Genomic DNA, 16,253 nt, shown 5'->3' on the forward strand with positions numbered 1-16,253 from the left:
ATAAACCCTCCCTGAGCTTCCCAGGGAGCTTCTGAGGATCCAGGTGGCCTACATGAAGCCATCCCAGCTGGAAGGGTGCCACGAGGTGCAAGAGCAGCACTCCACAACCTTACAGTCCCTCCAGGGCTAGAGACAGAGCAACATCTCTTCCCACTTCCAGAACAGCTTTATTCCATTGCATCCCTGTTTTTCAAGGGAAATCAAGGCCCATGATCACTGGAACATGGAGAAATGCAAAATGCTTTAAGCCTCTTGTGCCAAGCAGGAGCAGCTGCTCCCCAGCACCCTCTGGGGGAGCTCTGTGGGCAGCTCTGCTCCAGCACCGGCTCTCAGTGCTGGGAGCTGCCCCTGGCATGGCTTTGTGCTCCAGGAGCCAAAACTGCTGCTGCTGCTGCCAGTGCTTCTGCAGGAAAGGCAGGCCCTAACCCCAGCAGTGCCCACCTGGGCCACCACCAGCCCTCCTCCACCAGGGCTGCAGCCGTGTCCCCATCGTGTCTACCTGCAGGTGGCTCTGCAGGGAAGGGTGTTTGTGGTGGAGTATTCCCGACGCCCCTAAGCTGTGGCCTTAGGCTTACCTTTAGGAGGTTTTGCCTGCAAAATGAACAGGGACATCAGTATACAACAGTCATGGAGGCAGCCCAGGTGGCCCTTGGCTACTCTGCTTGGTTCCATGCAACCAGATTCACTGTCCAGGACCCCCACCCCACTCTGGATTCGAGATCAGGTATTAGGAAAGTTTCCCCCTTCATTGGATGGAGCAGCTTTGGGACAGTTCACCAGGAGATGGGGGATCTCAGCCCTCAGAGGCTCCAAAGACTTGGCCAGACAAAGCTGGAAATGTCCTGAGGCAGGGCTGCCAGCTCTTCTGGTCTGTAGGGGCCTCCCTGTGACTCCCTGATTCACCAGGGCAGCGAATTCCCACAATGCAATCATGCTTAGCACATGAACCTGTCAATGAACCACAGATCAGGATGTGCCCTGAGGAGCTGGCCCCTCTCTGCACGGAGTCCCATAAGATTCCCTTTGGAAGAGGGTGAAAAGCATAGAGCTGGGTCAGTTTTCCAGGTAAGGTCTCCATGGTGACCCACTGATGGATGTTTGACAGTAGCTGAGGTCATGGTGCAACTTTCCCTGACTTCCAACACCAGCTGGATCCCTCTCCCAGTTCAGACTGGCAAGCAAGCCCAAAAATTGAAAACTAAGAGCTGCTCCACCAGGTTTTCCCCTGATCTTGGGAACTGAGTTTTAACCAAAGGGCAGAAAATCATTAAATCCAAAATGATTCACTTCAAGACCTCCTCTCTCTCATGTGGCCCTCTCCTTACCTCCTCAAACTTCTCCTTCCAGTAAAGGTCAGCCTTCGCATCAAGGTAGAGCAGAACCAGGTCACAGACCATTGTAGCCTGGAGACAGACACACATTGAAGATGGGAACCTTCCCACAGGAATGCCTGGCCTTCCATCCTGGCTCCCCCTGAGCCCTGCAGCCAGCTGTGGGCATTTGCTGGGGCAGCGAGCCAGTCCTGCCTCCAGCCAGCTCCACCGGCTCCTCTCTGACCCAGCCTGGTCCCAGGAGCTGCACAGGAGGTCAGACAGGATCCCCAGGCTTGCAAGGGATGGACAGGGAGGGCTGTTCCAGCACCTTCACAGTCACATATGGACTGGGATAAGCATGTCAGGGGGGAAAGGGGCGCAGGTGGGGGACCTCCCTGTTACTCTGCTGGAAGGGAAGAGCCACAGAAGGGCTCTACAAGGGGCTGCCCCACCATAGTGACAGGACACTGCATCCCTTCAGTCAGAGGAGAAGCAGAGAGGAGCTGCTCTCTCCTGCCAGCAGCATCCCAGTGATGCTCTGTCCCAGGATCCACACAAAAACCTGACCACCATGAGACGTGACTCTGCCAGCACTCAGGATCCCAATCCAGTGGTGTCATTACTAATGGTCACAGGGAGGCTTGAGCTGACACCCTGCCAGACCATCTTCCCTCTGTGCTGGCTGCCACTAAGGAAACCTTGTGCCCAGGCAGGCAGGGAAACAACTGAGAAGTGGCAATTCCCAAGGCATGGACCGAAGGAGAAGAATGTATCTGGAGTACTCACAGCACCAAAGAAGGCGATGCTGGTGCCAAAGCTCACGGCAGTAGGAACAATGCTGAACTTCCCAGCCTGGTGAGAAACAGTGGAGGGGCAAGAGAGGGTGAAGAGTGGTCAGAGCGGTGAGAAGCTTGTGGGCTGAGCCTTACGGGGCAGCATGCTCAAAGTCAGGAGGTGCTGGAAGGATCCAGGGATATTTCCCCATGCTGGTTTGTAGGAAATGCTGTTTTACTGACTCCAACCCCCCTTGGTTGTCAAAGAAGGGACTGAGGTGCCTGATGACCTGGAAGCAGCAGAGGTTACTGTGACCCCCCTGCTCCTGCAGGCACAGCGGGAACTTCCCTCTTGCTGCAGCTGCCACCTATGGAACCACATCCCAGCAAACACAACCCTGATGTGATGTGTCCCTCCCTTCACAAATCAGTCTGGTGGTTTCTCTTCTGGCTGTTCTCTCCTGCTCTGCAGCTCCTGGACCTGCTCTCTCAGCCTGGAAGTGGTACACCCTGTCCTGCACTGTGTGCTTCACCTTATCCAGGTACAAAGGGCACTGCTGAGCATGAAAGACCAGCTGTGGACGTCTCTCAGTGTGGGAAGTGGTCTCAGCACAGGCTCCCTCTTTGGAAAGCCAAGCACTGAGTTTGTGAGTGATGCTGCACAGAGTAGCATCAACAATCTTGGAAACATGGAATAGTTTGGGTTGGAAGAGACCTTAAAGCTCATCTCATTCCACCCTCTGCCATGGGCAGGGCCACCTTCCACTACCCCAGGGTACTCCAAGCCCCATCCTACCTGGCCTTGGACATTTCCAGGGATGGGGGAGCCACAGTTTCTGTGGGCAGCCTGTGCCTGGGCATCATCACCCTCACAGGGAAGGATTTCTTCCCAGTATCCCATCTAACCCTGAGAAGCCCATTCCCCTTTGTCCTGTCCCTCCATCCCTTGTCCCCAGTCCCTCTCCAGCTCTCCTGGAGCCCCTTTAGGCCCTGCAAGGGGCTCTGGAGCCTTCTCCTCTGCACCCCCAGCTCTCCCAGCCTGGCTCCAGAGCAGAGGGGCTCCTGCCCTGGAGCATCTCCATGGCCTCCTCTGGGCTCACTCCAGCAGCTCCAAATCTTTCTGTTGTTGGGGACACCAGAGCAGGTGCAGCACTGCACTTGAGCAGGGCAGAGAAGCAGAATCCCCCTTTACCTCCTGCCCACAGTGCCGAGGAGGAGTCCAGGGCACAGGGCGCTTCCAAGCTCTCAGTGCACATGGCTGGGGCATATCCAGCCTTAATCACGCCACACCTTTTCCCCCTGAGGGTACTTTTAATCAAGAAGGGATTAATTGTCCAGGTTTAGTAGAGTTCACGTTGATCTTTGTCAGGGTGCTCCTACCATAACACCCTCAGAGAGACACCCCGAAGCCCAGTTCACCTTGCCTACTGAACACTTCATGGCCCCCATGTCAGACCCTCAGAGAGGGAAATCTCCCCCCTCAGGGCATTACCAAATAGGAGAGACTGTTTTCTCCTGCTCTGCTTAGAGAACTCTGGGAAGAGGTGAAGAGCTCACCCAGGTGGGGAGAAGTGAGGGTGGCAGAAACCACGGGGGCAGGGTGGGAGCAGTGGTGTGAGGAGTCAGCCCTGGGGCGAGGAGCTCCTGGTACCTGGCCGTGCACGGAGAGGTCAAAGCGGATCCCGTAGAGCTTCAGCAGGTTCCGGTAGAGCTGCTGCTGCGAGCCCCAGTAGTAGGAGGCAGTTCTGTGGGAGACATTGGGACAGCTCAGAAAGGCAGGGAGGGAAGGGGGTGCCAGTGCCAAAGGATTGCTGGGCCTCTGGGTTCCTGTGTGTCCTCCAGGCTGGAGACTGGGCAGACACGTGCAGTGATGACTCACTGGCACCAACAGTGGGGCATCAGCATCCCCTCAGCATCCAGTTTGGGTCACTGGGAGCACGCAGCTCTCAGTGTGCCCAGCCCAGGGGGGGACAGTCACAGTTCCCTGCCCTCAGGTGGGTAATGCCCTGCTCCGCTCCAAACACAAAAGAGCTACAAAGTGTGGGAATTGCCACAGCAACCCTGTACTGACAGGCCCTGCCCTGAGCTACCATTTCCCAATGCCTTAAAGGTCTCTAAGATCTTTAAGTCCAAACAATTAACCCAGCACTAACCCATGTCCCTAGGTGCCACATCTACAGAGCTTTTAAATCCCTCCAGGGACAGGGACTCCACCACTGCCCTGGGCAGCTGCACCAGGGCTGGATAAATCTTTCAGTGAAAAGATTTTTTTCTAACATGCAATCTAAACACTCCCTTAGTGCAACTTCAGGCTGTTCCCTCCAATAAGGCTCCTTGTTGGGCCTGGGAGCAGAGCCCGACACCCCCCCCCCAGCTGTCCCCTCCTGTCAGGAGTTATGCAGGACCCCACAAGGGCCCCCCTGAGCCTCCTTTTCTCCAGGTTGAGCCCCTTCCCAGCTCCCTCAGCCTCTCCTGGGGCTCCAGCCCCTTCCCAGCTCCGTTCCCTGCCCTGGACACGCTCCAGCCCCTCCAGGTCTCTCCTGGCACAAGGGGTCCAGATCTGCCAGGACTGGAGGTGCCCCAGCAGTGCCAGCACAGATCAGGTGCCCTTGGCCTTCCTGCCCACCTGGGTGCACCTGGGTTCATGTTCACCTTCAGATCCTTTTCTGCCTGCACCTTTCCAGTCACTCTGCCCCAGCCTGGAACATTCCACGGTGTTGTTCTGACCCCAAGACAGAATCTTGCACTTGACCTTGTTGAACCTCACACTACAGGCCTCAGCCCACCGATCCAGCCTGTCCAGTTCCCTCTGCAGGGCTTCCTGTCTTCCAGCTGATCCACACTCCCATCCAGTTCAGTGTCATCTGTGAACTGATCGAGGCACACTGCCTGTCCCTGCTGCTCCTGTCAGAGCATCCATCAGAACTGAAATCTCAAACAACTGCCATGTGCTGATCCCACATCCTGTGTGGCCACTGTCCCAGCATCCTCACCTGAAATTGTACCTCATGTCCTGCAGGCTGAAGGAATAGTGTGGCTGGCACTGGGTAGCAGGGTGGTCCAGGTCGCAGTTCCACTCGATAAGAACTCTGATGCTTCCCCCCTGCAAAACACATTTTATTCCAGGAAAAGCATGGAATCAGATTAGATGAGTCATTAACTGTTCAGACATTCCTAGATCAAATATTCCCTTAGCATTTCAGGTCAGTCCTCTGCTTCTTGCTCGCATCCTTGGGGAATTTTGAATTGCCTTCCATAGTTGTATAAAAAACAAGTACCAGCAGCGCGAGGTCTCCAAAGTTCTCTCCAGCTGCCTCCACCATGTCACGGACACGGAACACAGGGCAGGAGGGGTTGAAGATTGGATCATATGTGCAGCTCTTGAAATAGCTGGGGTCACTGGTTTGTAAGGTGTTGCACCTGAGACAGGAGAGAGAGGGGGCAGGGGTGTGGGAAGTTATGGAGCCCAGCTGTGGGACTGCAAAGGGGACCCTCCCATTGGATTGGGCCTGCCAGTGCTCCTGCATCGGGGGGGACAGTCAATGCCTCGCCTAAAGCCTCAGATGGAAGAGGGTGGAGAAAGACCAGCCCAGAGGAATCTCACATGGAGTTATCCTCTATAGCAGGTGCCATGGCCTTCCCTTCCACCTCTTTGTGCTCCTTTGTTTCTTCCCAGCACACAGCTCTGGTCTCTGCTATGGGTAACAGCAGGGACAGTTCATGCCATATCTCCTGCTGTGGTAAGGCAGCACAGTCAGCATGCCTGGAACTGTGAGGCCAGTGCAGCCCTTTACTTGCCTTCTGTGAAACCACTTTGCAAGGACTAAAAGACAAAACTATTAGTTTCATTTCCAAATGAGAGCTTGGGAACAGCTGGCCTTGTCCGGCTCTCTGCAGTGCTCTACATGGGCAGATGGACACCAGTCCCTCTCTCTGGGGTGTCCCCATCCCACTGCTCTTAGAGCTGCACACCCAGCACAGCTGAAGTGACCTGTATTCACCTCAACACCTGTCCTGGCCTAAGTGCCCCAGCACCACCTGCCCTGGGTGCCACTGGTTCCACAAGTGCTTCAGCCCCTCAGCCCCATCCCAGGCTCAGTGCCAAGGCCGGACAAGGTTGCATGCTCAGCCCAGCTGGGAAGAACTGTACTTACTTGGAGAAGTTAAATTTGGTGAAGTGGACAGTATTTTTTATAAAAAGAGTGAAATTCTCTGCCTCAGCCAGAAGAGGTTTCCTAGAAAACAACCACCAATAAAGTCAAGTCTTGCACGGTGGCCAAGGCCCCATTTCCCAAGCTCTGCAGTCTCTCCTGCAACCCCAAGGTTTTGGCTACAATGGACAGGTGCAAGAAATGCTCTTGGGTGATGCCCTCTGAGTTTAACTGACCAGAAAGTCAATGTCAGAGGTCTCCCAGAGCCTGGTTGTCCCTTGGGCATATGTGGTCAGACTCCTGGTAACACAACGGGAGAGAGCCAAAGTTCCCAGTATCTGCTGTCTCCTCATGTGTGATTACCTGGGCTGGGTGCTATTCTCCACAGGACACCAGCCATAGATCTCACAGGTGGAATGAGTGGCATTGAACATCAAACATTTCCCAGTTTTTATCCCTAGAAACAAGACAATATAAGACAGGCTGAGAGAGTTGGGGTTGATCACCTGAGAAGACTTTGGAGAGACATTAGAGCCCCCTCCAGTGCCTAAAGGGCCTCCAAGAGAGCAGGAGAGGGACTTGGGACAAGGGCCTGGAGAGACAGGACACAGGGAAGGGTGTCCTAGTGGCAGAGGCAGGTTTAGATGGGGTACTGGGGAGAAATTGTTCCCTGGCAGGGTGGGCAGGCCCTGGCACAGGCTGCCCAGAGCAGCTGGGGCTGCCCCTGGATCCCTGCAGTGTCCAAGGCCAGGCTGGACATTGGGGCTTGGAACAGCCCGGGACAGTGGGAGGTGTCCCTGCCACGGCAGGGGGTGGAACAGGATGAGCTTTAAGGTCCTTTTTAACCCAAACCATTCTAGGATTTTGTTTCTTTAGCAAAACACCCAGTACCATTGCCATGAACGACAGGGTTTCCCGTGGGACAATCTGCATCTTCTGTGCATATCCCATCGAGGACAGAGGGACTCTGGGAGGGACAGAGAGAAGTGCTGTCACTGTGCTGTGCAGCTACCTGAGGCCATGCTGTCACTCCCCCACATTGTTGCACTGCTGCTCCTGCTTCTCCAAGTGCTTCCCAGACAGAGATGAACATTCACCAGCCTCTAGCCAGTCAGAAGAGAGGCATGTCCAAAGGGCAATCCTTCCTCTCCAGAGTACTTGTGCCCTGCTGCTCAATGGCAGAGGAAGCTCAGGAGCTACCTCCAGATGGAACTGGGAACCAGCAGAGAGGAATTCAGGAGGGCCCTAATAACTGAGCCCGTTAAGCACCTTGTAAAGTACCATGATGAATTCCCCAGGGAAGAGCTTAGTAGACCCTAAATCGACCCTAAATCTAGCATGACACGAGTTTTTCAAGAGACCTTCACGCTTACTCTGGACCTACCTGATTGTCAGGAGCAGTAAAAACCTCTTATTCAAACACAGAAAGATGATCATAGCTGGGGAAGACCATTAATACCTCCCCCAGCTACCCCAGGCCATGACAGGAGTCACCAGCTCATCAGAAACCCACCCCCCAAGCTCTGAGGGCACAGAGGCTCAAATGCAGGAGGGGAATCCTCAGTTATGTGCTCAGAAGTGGGGGTCTGTTCAGGCCTTCCCTGGGCTGCCCCAGGACAGCCTCAGCCATTCATTCAGGTGTAAAACCCACCAACATGATATTAGACGAGCAGTATCTTTGGGCTGGGTAGGGTCTGCTAGGGGTCTGGAGTCATTATGGGATGCAGGAGAACATCTGGGGATTGCACCAGGTGTTTAGGGAATGGGAGGAAGAGAAGGCATGGGAAGGAGGGAACTTGGTAGTCTGAAAAGGAACATAAAGGGATAAAAGGATGCAAAGACTTAAGTGCATGTACAGCTGCTGAAACAGCTCAGCTCGTGCTCGATGCTGCCTCTGGCCATAGACAAATTCATCTGCCAGCACCAAACACTGGTCATCAAGAATATTAAGGCAGCTCAAACTTCCTGCAAAGCCAAAAGCTGCCACTGCTAAATATTCAAAGCTTTCCAAATATGAATGTCATCTACAGTCCCAGTGTCAGGAACTGAGGAGCTCTTAGAGACTAGCATGGGGTGTAGGCTGGGACAGGCACCCACACACACCCCAGCTCTGGAACGGAATGAAATCCTCAGCTCTGTGTGTCCTTGCCTTGCACACTGCAAACCCAGCACCTAGGGGTGCCTGTGGTTGCCTGGGAGAACCCCGAAATGCCCTACACCACTTGTCTTCCTCCCTGTTCGGACCTTAGGAGTTCTCAACATTTTAAAGATAGATCATTGGTGCCATTTTCCCCAACCCAAACCCAGTGTTTCTCCTCTGCAGCATTTGGCCACAGCAGGAGCTGAAGGGACCATTAGGACAATTGGTGCTTGACTTGGGTACAAAGCGCCAGCAGCGGTTCAGCTTAAAGGACATTTGCTCCCATCTGCGGAGCTGAGTTCAGCCTGGGAGAGCTCAGCAGAGGAGCTGGCCTGACTCCAGCCTTAAAGGGAAGAATTCTCCCAGAGAACATATACAATTTAGTGTGGGATAGCTGGAAAACCATCTAGACCTTGTGTTCTGTTCCTCCTAAAAACAGGACACTAAGATGGACACTAGTACTGCAGCAGGGAGTTATCAAGGAAACATGACACAGGTATCCATAGATTGTGTGTCAAGGCATCCTCTTGTTCAAGGGCAGCAGAAAGCCTGGAATGGTCATACAGTGCCACCACACACAGAGTTCAGAGCTGGAGAGGCCCCATGTCCCCTGTCCTGGCCACCAGAAACAGTTCTGGTAGAGCATATGCATACACATCTTGGCTAATTAAGGTATGACAGAGCAGGTGCAGATGTGCTGGGGAGCGCTATGACCCAGTGAGTATGAGGGGAATTGGGTTTTGTGGGAATATAAATCCATTTCCCCTTTTATCTGGTCTTCCACTGAGCAGCAGAACCACTGGCTCCATCTCACCCCTGCGAGGCCAGGCTGGGGCAGGTCCATTCACTCACCTCGGGGCAGGTGCCTTGGGCTTGCTGGATTGTGGCAATGAAATGCGTCACCAGGAAAAGCACATTTTCTCCCTGGGAAGCAAGAAGGTGCTGTCAAAGGGAGGCTGATACCAGGGTGGGTCCAAGAGGACGCACTGTGACACCATGGGCAGAACAGGCACTAACGGACTTGCCAGGGCTTTGGGAGACCAGCGGTACCCGCGGCATCCCCTTGTCAAGATGACTGACCGTACGTGTGACCTCCCTGTCCCCGCCCGGGGCCCGGCCGTACCTGCGGGGGCCAGGTGAGATCCGCAGCGTCCCAGAGCCGCCGGCCCGCGGCCTCGGCGACCGCCGCCCCCTTCACCTTCGTGACCACGGCGACACGCGGGGCTGTGTCGCGCTCCTGGTACCCCTTGCGCAGCAGCAGCACCCACCTGCGGATGTGCGGGGGGCTCTGAGGGACCCCCGGACAGCCCGAGGGCTGGGAGGATGTCCCTGCCCCAGCGGGGAGCGGCCAGCCCGAGGGCAGGGTCCCTACCCCAGCATGTAGCCAAGCGCGCTCAGCTGCAGCAGCCGGTGCAACAGCCCCACCCGCCGGTTCCGCGTCAGCGAGAACTTGGCAGTCTTGTAGTCGAGCAGGGACCCGCAGGGCGGGCCCGGCATGGTGGCACCGGGGGGAAAGGCGGGCACGGTGAGGATGGATAGCGGCACTAAGGGCAAAGAGGGGCACGGGGAGGACGGATAGCGGCACTAAGGGCAAAGGGGGGCACGGGGAGGACGGATAGCGGCACTAAGGGCAAAGGGGGGCACGGGGAGGACGGATAGCGGCACTAAGGGCAAAGGGGGGCACGGGGAGGACGGATAGCGGCACCAGGAACGAAAGGCGGCCCCGAGCCCGGCGGCCGCCGTCACTGTAGCCCCGCCCCTCCCGCAGCCCCGCCCCTGCCCGTTGCCATGGCGGCGGGGGCAGGGGGAGCGCTCGGGCCGGGCGTGCCGCCCCCACACCGGGAGGGGGCCGGGTCATGGCGGCCGGGAGGCGCTCACAGCGGCCGCGGGGCCTGCCAGACAGCCGGGCGAGCCTCCGCCGCCTCCAGCCGCGGGCTCTCCCCGCAACGAGCATCCCAGAATGGGTTGGGTTGGAAGAGGCCCTAAAGCCCTTCCACTCCACCCCTGCCATGGCAGGGACACCTCCCACTGTCCCAGGTGCTCCCAACCCCAATGTCCAGCCTGGCCTTGGGCACTGCCAGGGATCCAGGGGCAGCCCCAGCTGCTCTGGGCACCCTGTGCCAGGGCCTGCCCACCCTGCCAGGGAACAATTCCTCATTCCCAATATCCCATCCATCCCTGCCCTCTGGCAGTGGGAGCCATTCCCTGGGTCCTGTCCCTCCATCCCTTGTCCCCAGTCCCTCTCCAGCTCTCCTGGAGCCCCTTCAGGCCCTGCAAGGGCTCTGAGCTCTCCCTGGAGCCTTCTCCTCTCCAGGTGAGCACAGCCAGCTCTACCAGCCTGTGCCAAACCAGTACAGACCAGTTCCCAACAAAGGGACGGACAATTTTTCTTTCCAGCTAATGAAAATTATGTCATTCCTCTGGATGTTGGAGCAACCCAAGCTTTACATCAAGGATACATCAAGGACCCATTCCAGTCTGCCCTGCTGGAGGTTTGGGGACCTACCAGAGCCCAGGGCTCACCACATGAGATGTGATGTTGGCCAGCAGAGGGGATTTGCCATCGGACTGCTTTGAATTGCTCAGGAACCAGAATCATCTCCTTCCCTGGATGCAGGTGGGAGGATGGGATGTGTAAATGGATCAGTACATCTCAGAAAGAATTTTTCTTTATGTCATCTCCCCTGGAGTACTCCACATTTTTAAATTAGTATTTTTAGGAAGAAATTATAAACCTTCTGTACATTCATGTCAGGTAGTTCCACCTGAAGTTGCTTTCAGCAGGCACAGCATCTTAGAAATGTGTAGTTTGGACCATAAAAGAGTACAGCCTTTCCTACTCATTTTTGACTATAAACCTTTTTGTTAAGTTTATTTTGTCTGGAATAGTTCTCTGAAGTCTCTTACAGTTAATTTACCTGTCTCTAATATCTATGGATGGAGAAAATAATTTGATTTTGTAGTATCTTTTGTATAATCACAAGGTCATGGCCATGCTTCTGTTTAACTGTAAATATTTCTGAAATGCTGTGTGCCAGATCCATGTTTTCCCTGGGTGGTGTCTTTCATGCAAAATTCAACATGCACTCCATCCAGTGCTTTATAATCCTCAGCCCTCACACATCTCACCCATTACAGCCTCCTCTTTGAACATCCTTCATGTCTTCAGTGGCCTTCATTGGCTCACAGGAGAGAAAACAACCTTAATCCTCACCACTTCTGGCCACCAAGAACAGCCCAGCCCATCCACCTCCTTTGTTCCAAGGTCCTGCTTGCTTTCCTTGGCTTTACCTTTGAAGGCTGCAGTGGCTGCTCGTCACCACCCCTGTCCTGCTCACCTCCTGTTCATTTTACAGTCCAGTACTTCTCCTCAGCTGTCTCGGCTTCAGGCATGGCCATGTTTTCCTTTTCATTTGTCCTAGCCCACACCCTCATTTTTTTCCTACCTCATTGGAAACTCACAGAACACTTGCTGAGCAAACCTGTTCGGATTTCCAGCATCTCTGGGGTTCCAGGACCAAGAGGCTGTGGGAGCTCCCTGGCAGGCTCCACCAGCTGGAGAACAAGCAGGACAGTCACAGCTGCCCTGTGAGCACCAGCCCCTGGCTTTGTCACAGTGATTGGACTTTGAGTGCCTCTTTGCTGTCTTGGCAACATGAGGTCAAAGAACGTACATGCTTCACTGTCTGGCAGCTTCTGCTTTGGGCTTGTGGTAAATGAAGTAGAAAAAGATGTTTTAATCACCTAGAGGTAATACAGACAGTTGCAGAGAAGTACATGAACCAACCCAAGCTTCCTTTTAACTCTTAAGCTGTTTGGTTTCATGTATTTTTTCTTAGGGGAGGTTTTTGGAAAGGCTATAGCAGAAAACATTGGATTAAACTTAGAATCAGCTGGAACCATTTCCATAGCCAAGGGCAGCTGCCTTGGCCAAAGGCTTGGAGCAGGGAATTGTTTTCACTCCTGTTCTTAAACTGTGAAAGCTCACCTGAAGCTGATGTGCTGTTGGCCTTGTGCCTGTGCCTGTCCAAGAGTCATCTATGACCTGGGATCACATGGACCTTGGAATTAAGAGGGGAAAATCATCCAGTATCTATGGACATGTCACAGACATGTCTCTGTTTCCAGATTTCTCTGTTTCAGATTTCTCTGTTTCTAGATTTCTATGATTCATTTCTCTGTTTCCAGATTTTTCCTTTTTAGAGTCAAAATTACTATAATGAATGTTTTGAATGGTTTAATTTTTGATTCATAAATCAATACAGATATTGTTTTGTAGTCTATATATTGTTTTTATTCTACAAAAATTTTACTCACCAAAATAAGAACCAGTTCTTCCAGCCTCTGAGGCTGAAAGAGACCACATGTTGGTGGTTAGTGGTGAGTTGGCAGTGCTGGGTTAATGGTCTTAGAGGTTTTTTTCAACTAAAACATTCTGTGATTCTATAAAGTTTATCTACTTTATTTGAAAATAATTATATTATTTACCTAGTGGGGTCTGTCCTATAAATGTACAAATCATTTTATAGTTATGTATCTAATAAATCAAGCCTGTTCTTTTGTCTCAGAACTGTCTGTCCAAATCATTTGCAAATATAATTTATAAATACAGGCTGCAGTCTTTAAATTTGGGCTGTCTCTAAAAACATCAGAACCATCCTGACACTGCCTCAGTCTCCAGATGAAAACTTTGTATATTGAACACAGAAGCTTTATAGGGCTTGGTTTAAATCAATGTAAGTACTTATATTTTAAAATATTTTTTACCATTTATTGCTTCTGTTATGTCCTTTGCCTCTAGCCCTCCCTGCATTCTCCAAACAAGAGATGCAAATTAAAATCCTATGAAACAGTACACTCCAAGTCTGTCCTTATTCACCAGCTGCAGAAGATCCACTTGCCCATGTTTTGACACATTAATTTGTTTGTCACTAGAGTCAGAACTGTGTGGTTTTAGGATCAACAGACCATTTGGGAACCTCAACGCACCAGGTGAGCCAGCAGTGTTATACTGGGCAGTGTCACTGGGATGGGGACCTCGAGCATCCCGTTGTCCTGAGGTTTGATGAGGTGGCTGAGGGACACCGAGCACAGGCCTGCCTTGTTCCCAGGTGGGATTTGCCTTCCCGGAGGGCTGCCGGGAGAAGAGGGAGCAGGCAGCTGGAGCTGGGGCTGGCCGGGAGGATTGTGTGGGAAGTTGGAGGGATTTGCTGTGCTTTGGCAGCTGCTGCCAAAGGTTGTGAGGAATTAACATGTAGGGACTTACTCTGAGAACTGTAGTTCTGTTAGACTGAAATACCAGTTACTCCAAATTTATCTGCTAATCTCCCCTGCTGGAATTACTGTTCCTCTTTCCTCAAACTCAGTTGTGTTCTCTCTGTGTTGGAAACCAGTCTTGGAATAATTCACCAGAAGACTTGTTGAATCCCTGCTTACAAGGGATTCAATGATTCTAGTACTGAGCCTTTTTTTTTCTTTGTCCAAGTGTCAATTCCATATTGTTCCTTTTTGTTTTCTTTGCAAAAGTGCCCGATAGCAGTTGGGTGCCTCGTGAAGGTGTTACAGCACACCAGCACTGCTGCCTCTTTCCAGGTCCTCTCTGAGTCAGAGCACAGAGGTTACACAAATCCACATTGATTGCCACTAATGATATTTTTCCAGAATTCCTGAGTAGCTCTCACTTTGCTCAGTGGCCTTTTGAAGCCTTGACTGTCCCTGTCACCTTTCAGAAGGATCTGCCAGCTTGTTTTGCTGCAGTGCTCTGGGACTGCTCCAGCTGCCTGTTTCTGGAAAATGAGCATTACTACTCCAGGGAAGCTCACTGCCTGATTCCATGTGGAACTCCTCTGGTGTAAGTTAGAGGTGATCCCAACGTTCTCGCTGTAGCAGTTACAAACTTCGGAGGCAGGGCTGGGCAGTGGAGCCTCCAGTGTGGCTCCAGCTGCTCCTGCCACACAGAAAAGGGGGTTTTGTGTTTTCCAAGTATTTTTCTTGAGCACTTTCATCTCCTTTAGGATATTGAGTGTGCTGCCATGCCCAGAGGTGCATTGGCTCTTGTTCCAGCAAGGATTGGCTGCCCTAGAATGCTTCCAGCCTAGCAAGAGAGGTGTGGGGTAATGAGAAATCAGTCATCCTGGCTCCAGAGGAGCCACTCGCTGCAGCTCCTTCCTGCCAGCATCTGACAGATGTTTCACAACCTCAGGCCAAGTTGTCATTGCCTCAGGAAACGTTTCTGGTCTCCTGCCTAAATATTCCTCATGGCAGTTTCAATCCACTGCTTCATTCCATGCCTCCTGTGCATGTGGGGAAGATTTATTCTCCTTTTATAGAATCTGTAAGGTTGGAAAAAAACGCTAAGATGATTGAAGTCAGTAGCTGCAGTTTTGTGTTTGTGTGGTGTGTTACATGTGGGGAAATGGCCGTTTCCTCCCTTGCCCCCAAAGCAGATGCAGCGGATGCATCTGGTGTTGGATGGAGCCTGTGCCACAGGGATGGGCCCACAGCGTTTGTGCCCTCGCCTGCACAGCTCCTTGGAAAGTGCTGGGACAGGGAAGAGCTGTGGCTGGGGGGCTGCTGAGACACAGCACAAACACTCCTGGAATGACCTAAGGACCTGTCTGCCTGACCACCTGCACATCGTGCAGGGACAAGGGGACAACAAGACCACCCTGCCACCTGCCGTTCCCCTGCTGGTGGTAGGAGCAGATACACCGCTGCTGGCATCCTGGAATGCTGCGTGGTGCTTACCTCATCCTCGGGCTGTGTCTGCAGGAGGAGGAGGGGAGCAGGGCAGGATAATGAGAGGATTACTTACAGGCAGCCTCTCGAGCCCTGCAGCTCATCTGTGCTGCTATCAGAGCTGGGGGCGGGGGGGAGGGCGATAATTCAGAAACATGAGGCTGGGAAGTCATTTAATTAGGACGTGGAGCTGCTCTCTCCTGGGTGCAACCCACCACCCCCTTCCGGTGCTTGGGGCTCCCCTTTTCTTCCCTCCAGCATGGACAAGGCTCAACTTTGCAAGCAGCTGCTTATTCCAGTTATTAAACTGTGCACCTGCAACTCCTGCTCCCCTGTGCTTTCCCAAGCAAGAGCCCAGCAATCCATGTGGGTTCCACAACCCAGTGGTCTCTGTAAGATCTCCCACAGCCCAGAGACCTGTGCAGCTCCTACTAGTCCCATCCCTGGGGCTGCATGGCCTGCAGCAGTGATTCTGTGCCCTGAAGCCTCCAAAATCATCACTGGCTCAGTCCTTGTGTCCATCCCTGGAGCACCCCTGAGTTGCAGCTGGGGCTAAAGTCCACAGCCTCGGTTACTCACTGCCATTTAAAGGGGGTAGGTGGCAGCCCCAACACCAATTTTCTCTCTAGTACAAATCCCATTTTATTCCCCTCTGGATTTGCATTTCTCCTTGTCCTGCTGCAGCTGCCTTATGGGAACTGTCCTCCCAGGGCACAATAAACCAGCACTGCCCTGCCAGCTACTCTCCCAGTCCAGCAGCATCACTGGAGAGGCTCAGCCAGCCCTGGCTGCTGCCTGTCCACTCCCATGCTCTCTGTGGGGATTATCATCCAGGACTCATATTAACCCTCTTAATCCAGCTCAGAGCACGTGTGCCAGAGCTGCTCCTGCCCCATGGCCCATAAAGCCCTTCCCAGTTCCCAGAGCCCCAGCACTGGCCACTCCAGCACTGACCCACATACCTCCCTGCAGCTCTGGAAAGAGATTGATTTCCTGCAGCCTGACTACATCATTGCCATGGCTTCCAGAAAATAGAGGACTTTATTTATATTTTTAAGATAATTTGGAGAAGGATACTGCTCTGGAAAACAGGTGTATGGTCAGCCGCAGGGAAGCAGCAAGTAGCTGCTCCTGGAGC

General features: G+C 53.1%; 1 protein-coding gene across 1 annotated transcript; it reads right to left on the minus strand.

Annotated features, from left to right (window-relative positions):
* Positions 1-253: 253 nt before the first annotated feature.
* On the minus strand, positions 254-10,051 carry P2RX6 (purinergic receptor P2X 6). Its single transcript, XM_030959199.1, is given in 12 exon segments — positions 254-591; positions 1,326-1,403; positions 2,100-2,165; positions 3,738-3,831; positions 5,080-5,189; positions 5,365-5,506; positions 6,241-6,321; positions 6,601-6,694; positions 7,129-7,204; positions 9,230-9,301; positions 9,501-9,663; positions 9,717-10,051. Coding segments are annotated over 12 exon segments (1,173 nt in total). The 5' UTR covers positions 9,875-10,051; the 3' UTR covers positions 254-552.
* Between the last annotated feature and the right edge of the window lie 6,202 nt (positions 10,052-16,253).

Source organism: Camarhynchus parvulus, chromosome 15, assembly GCF_901933205.1.
Source record: "Camarhynchus parvulus chromosome 15, STF_HiC, whole genome shotgun sequence".
NCBI classification, from domain to species: domain Eukaryota; kingdom Metazoa; phylum Chordata; class Aves; order Passeriformes; family Thraupidae; genus Camarhynchus; species Camarhynchus parvulus.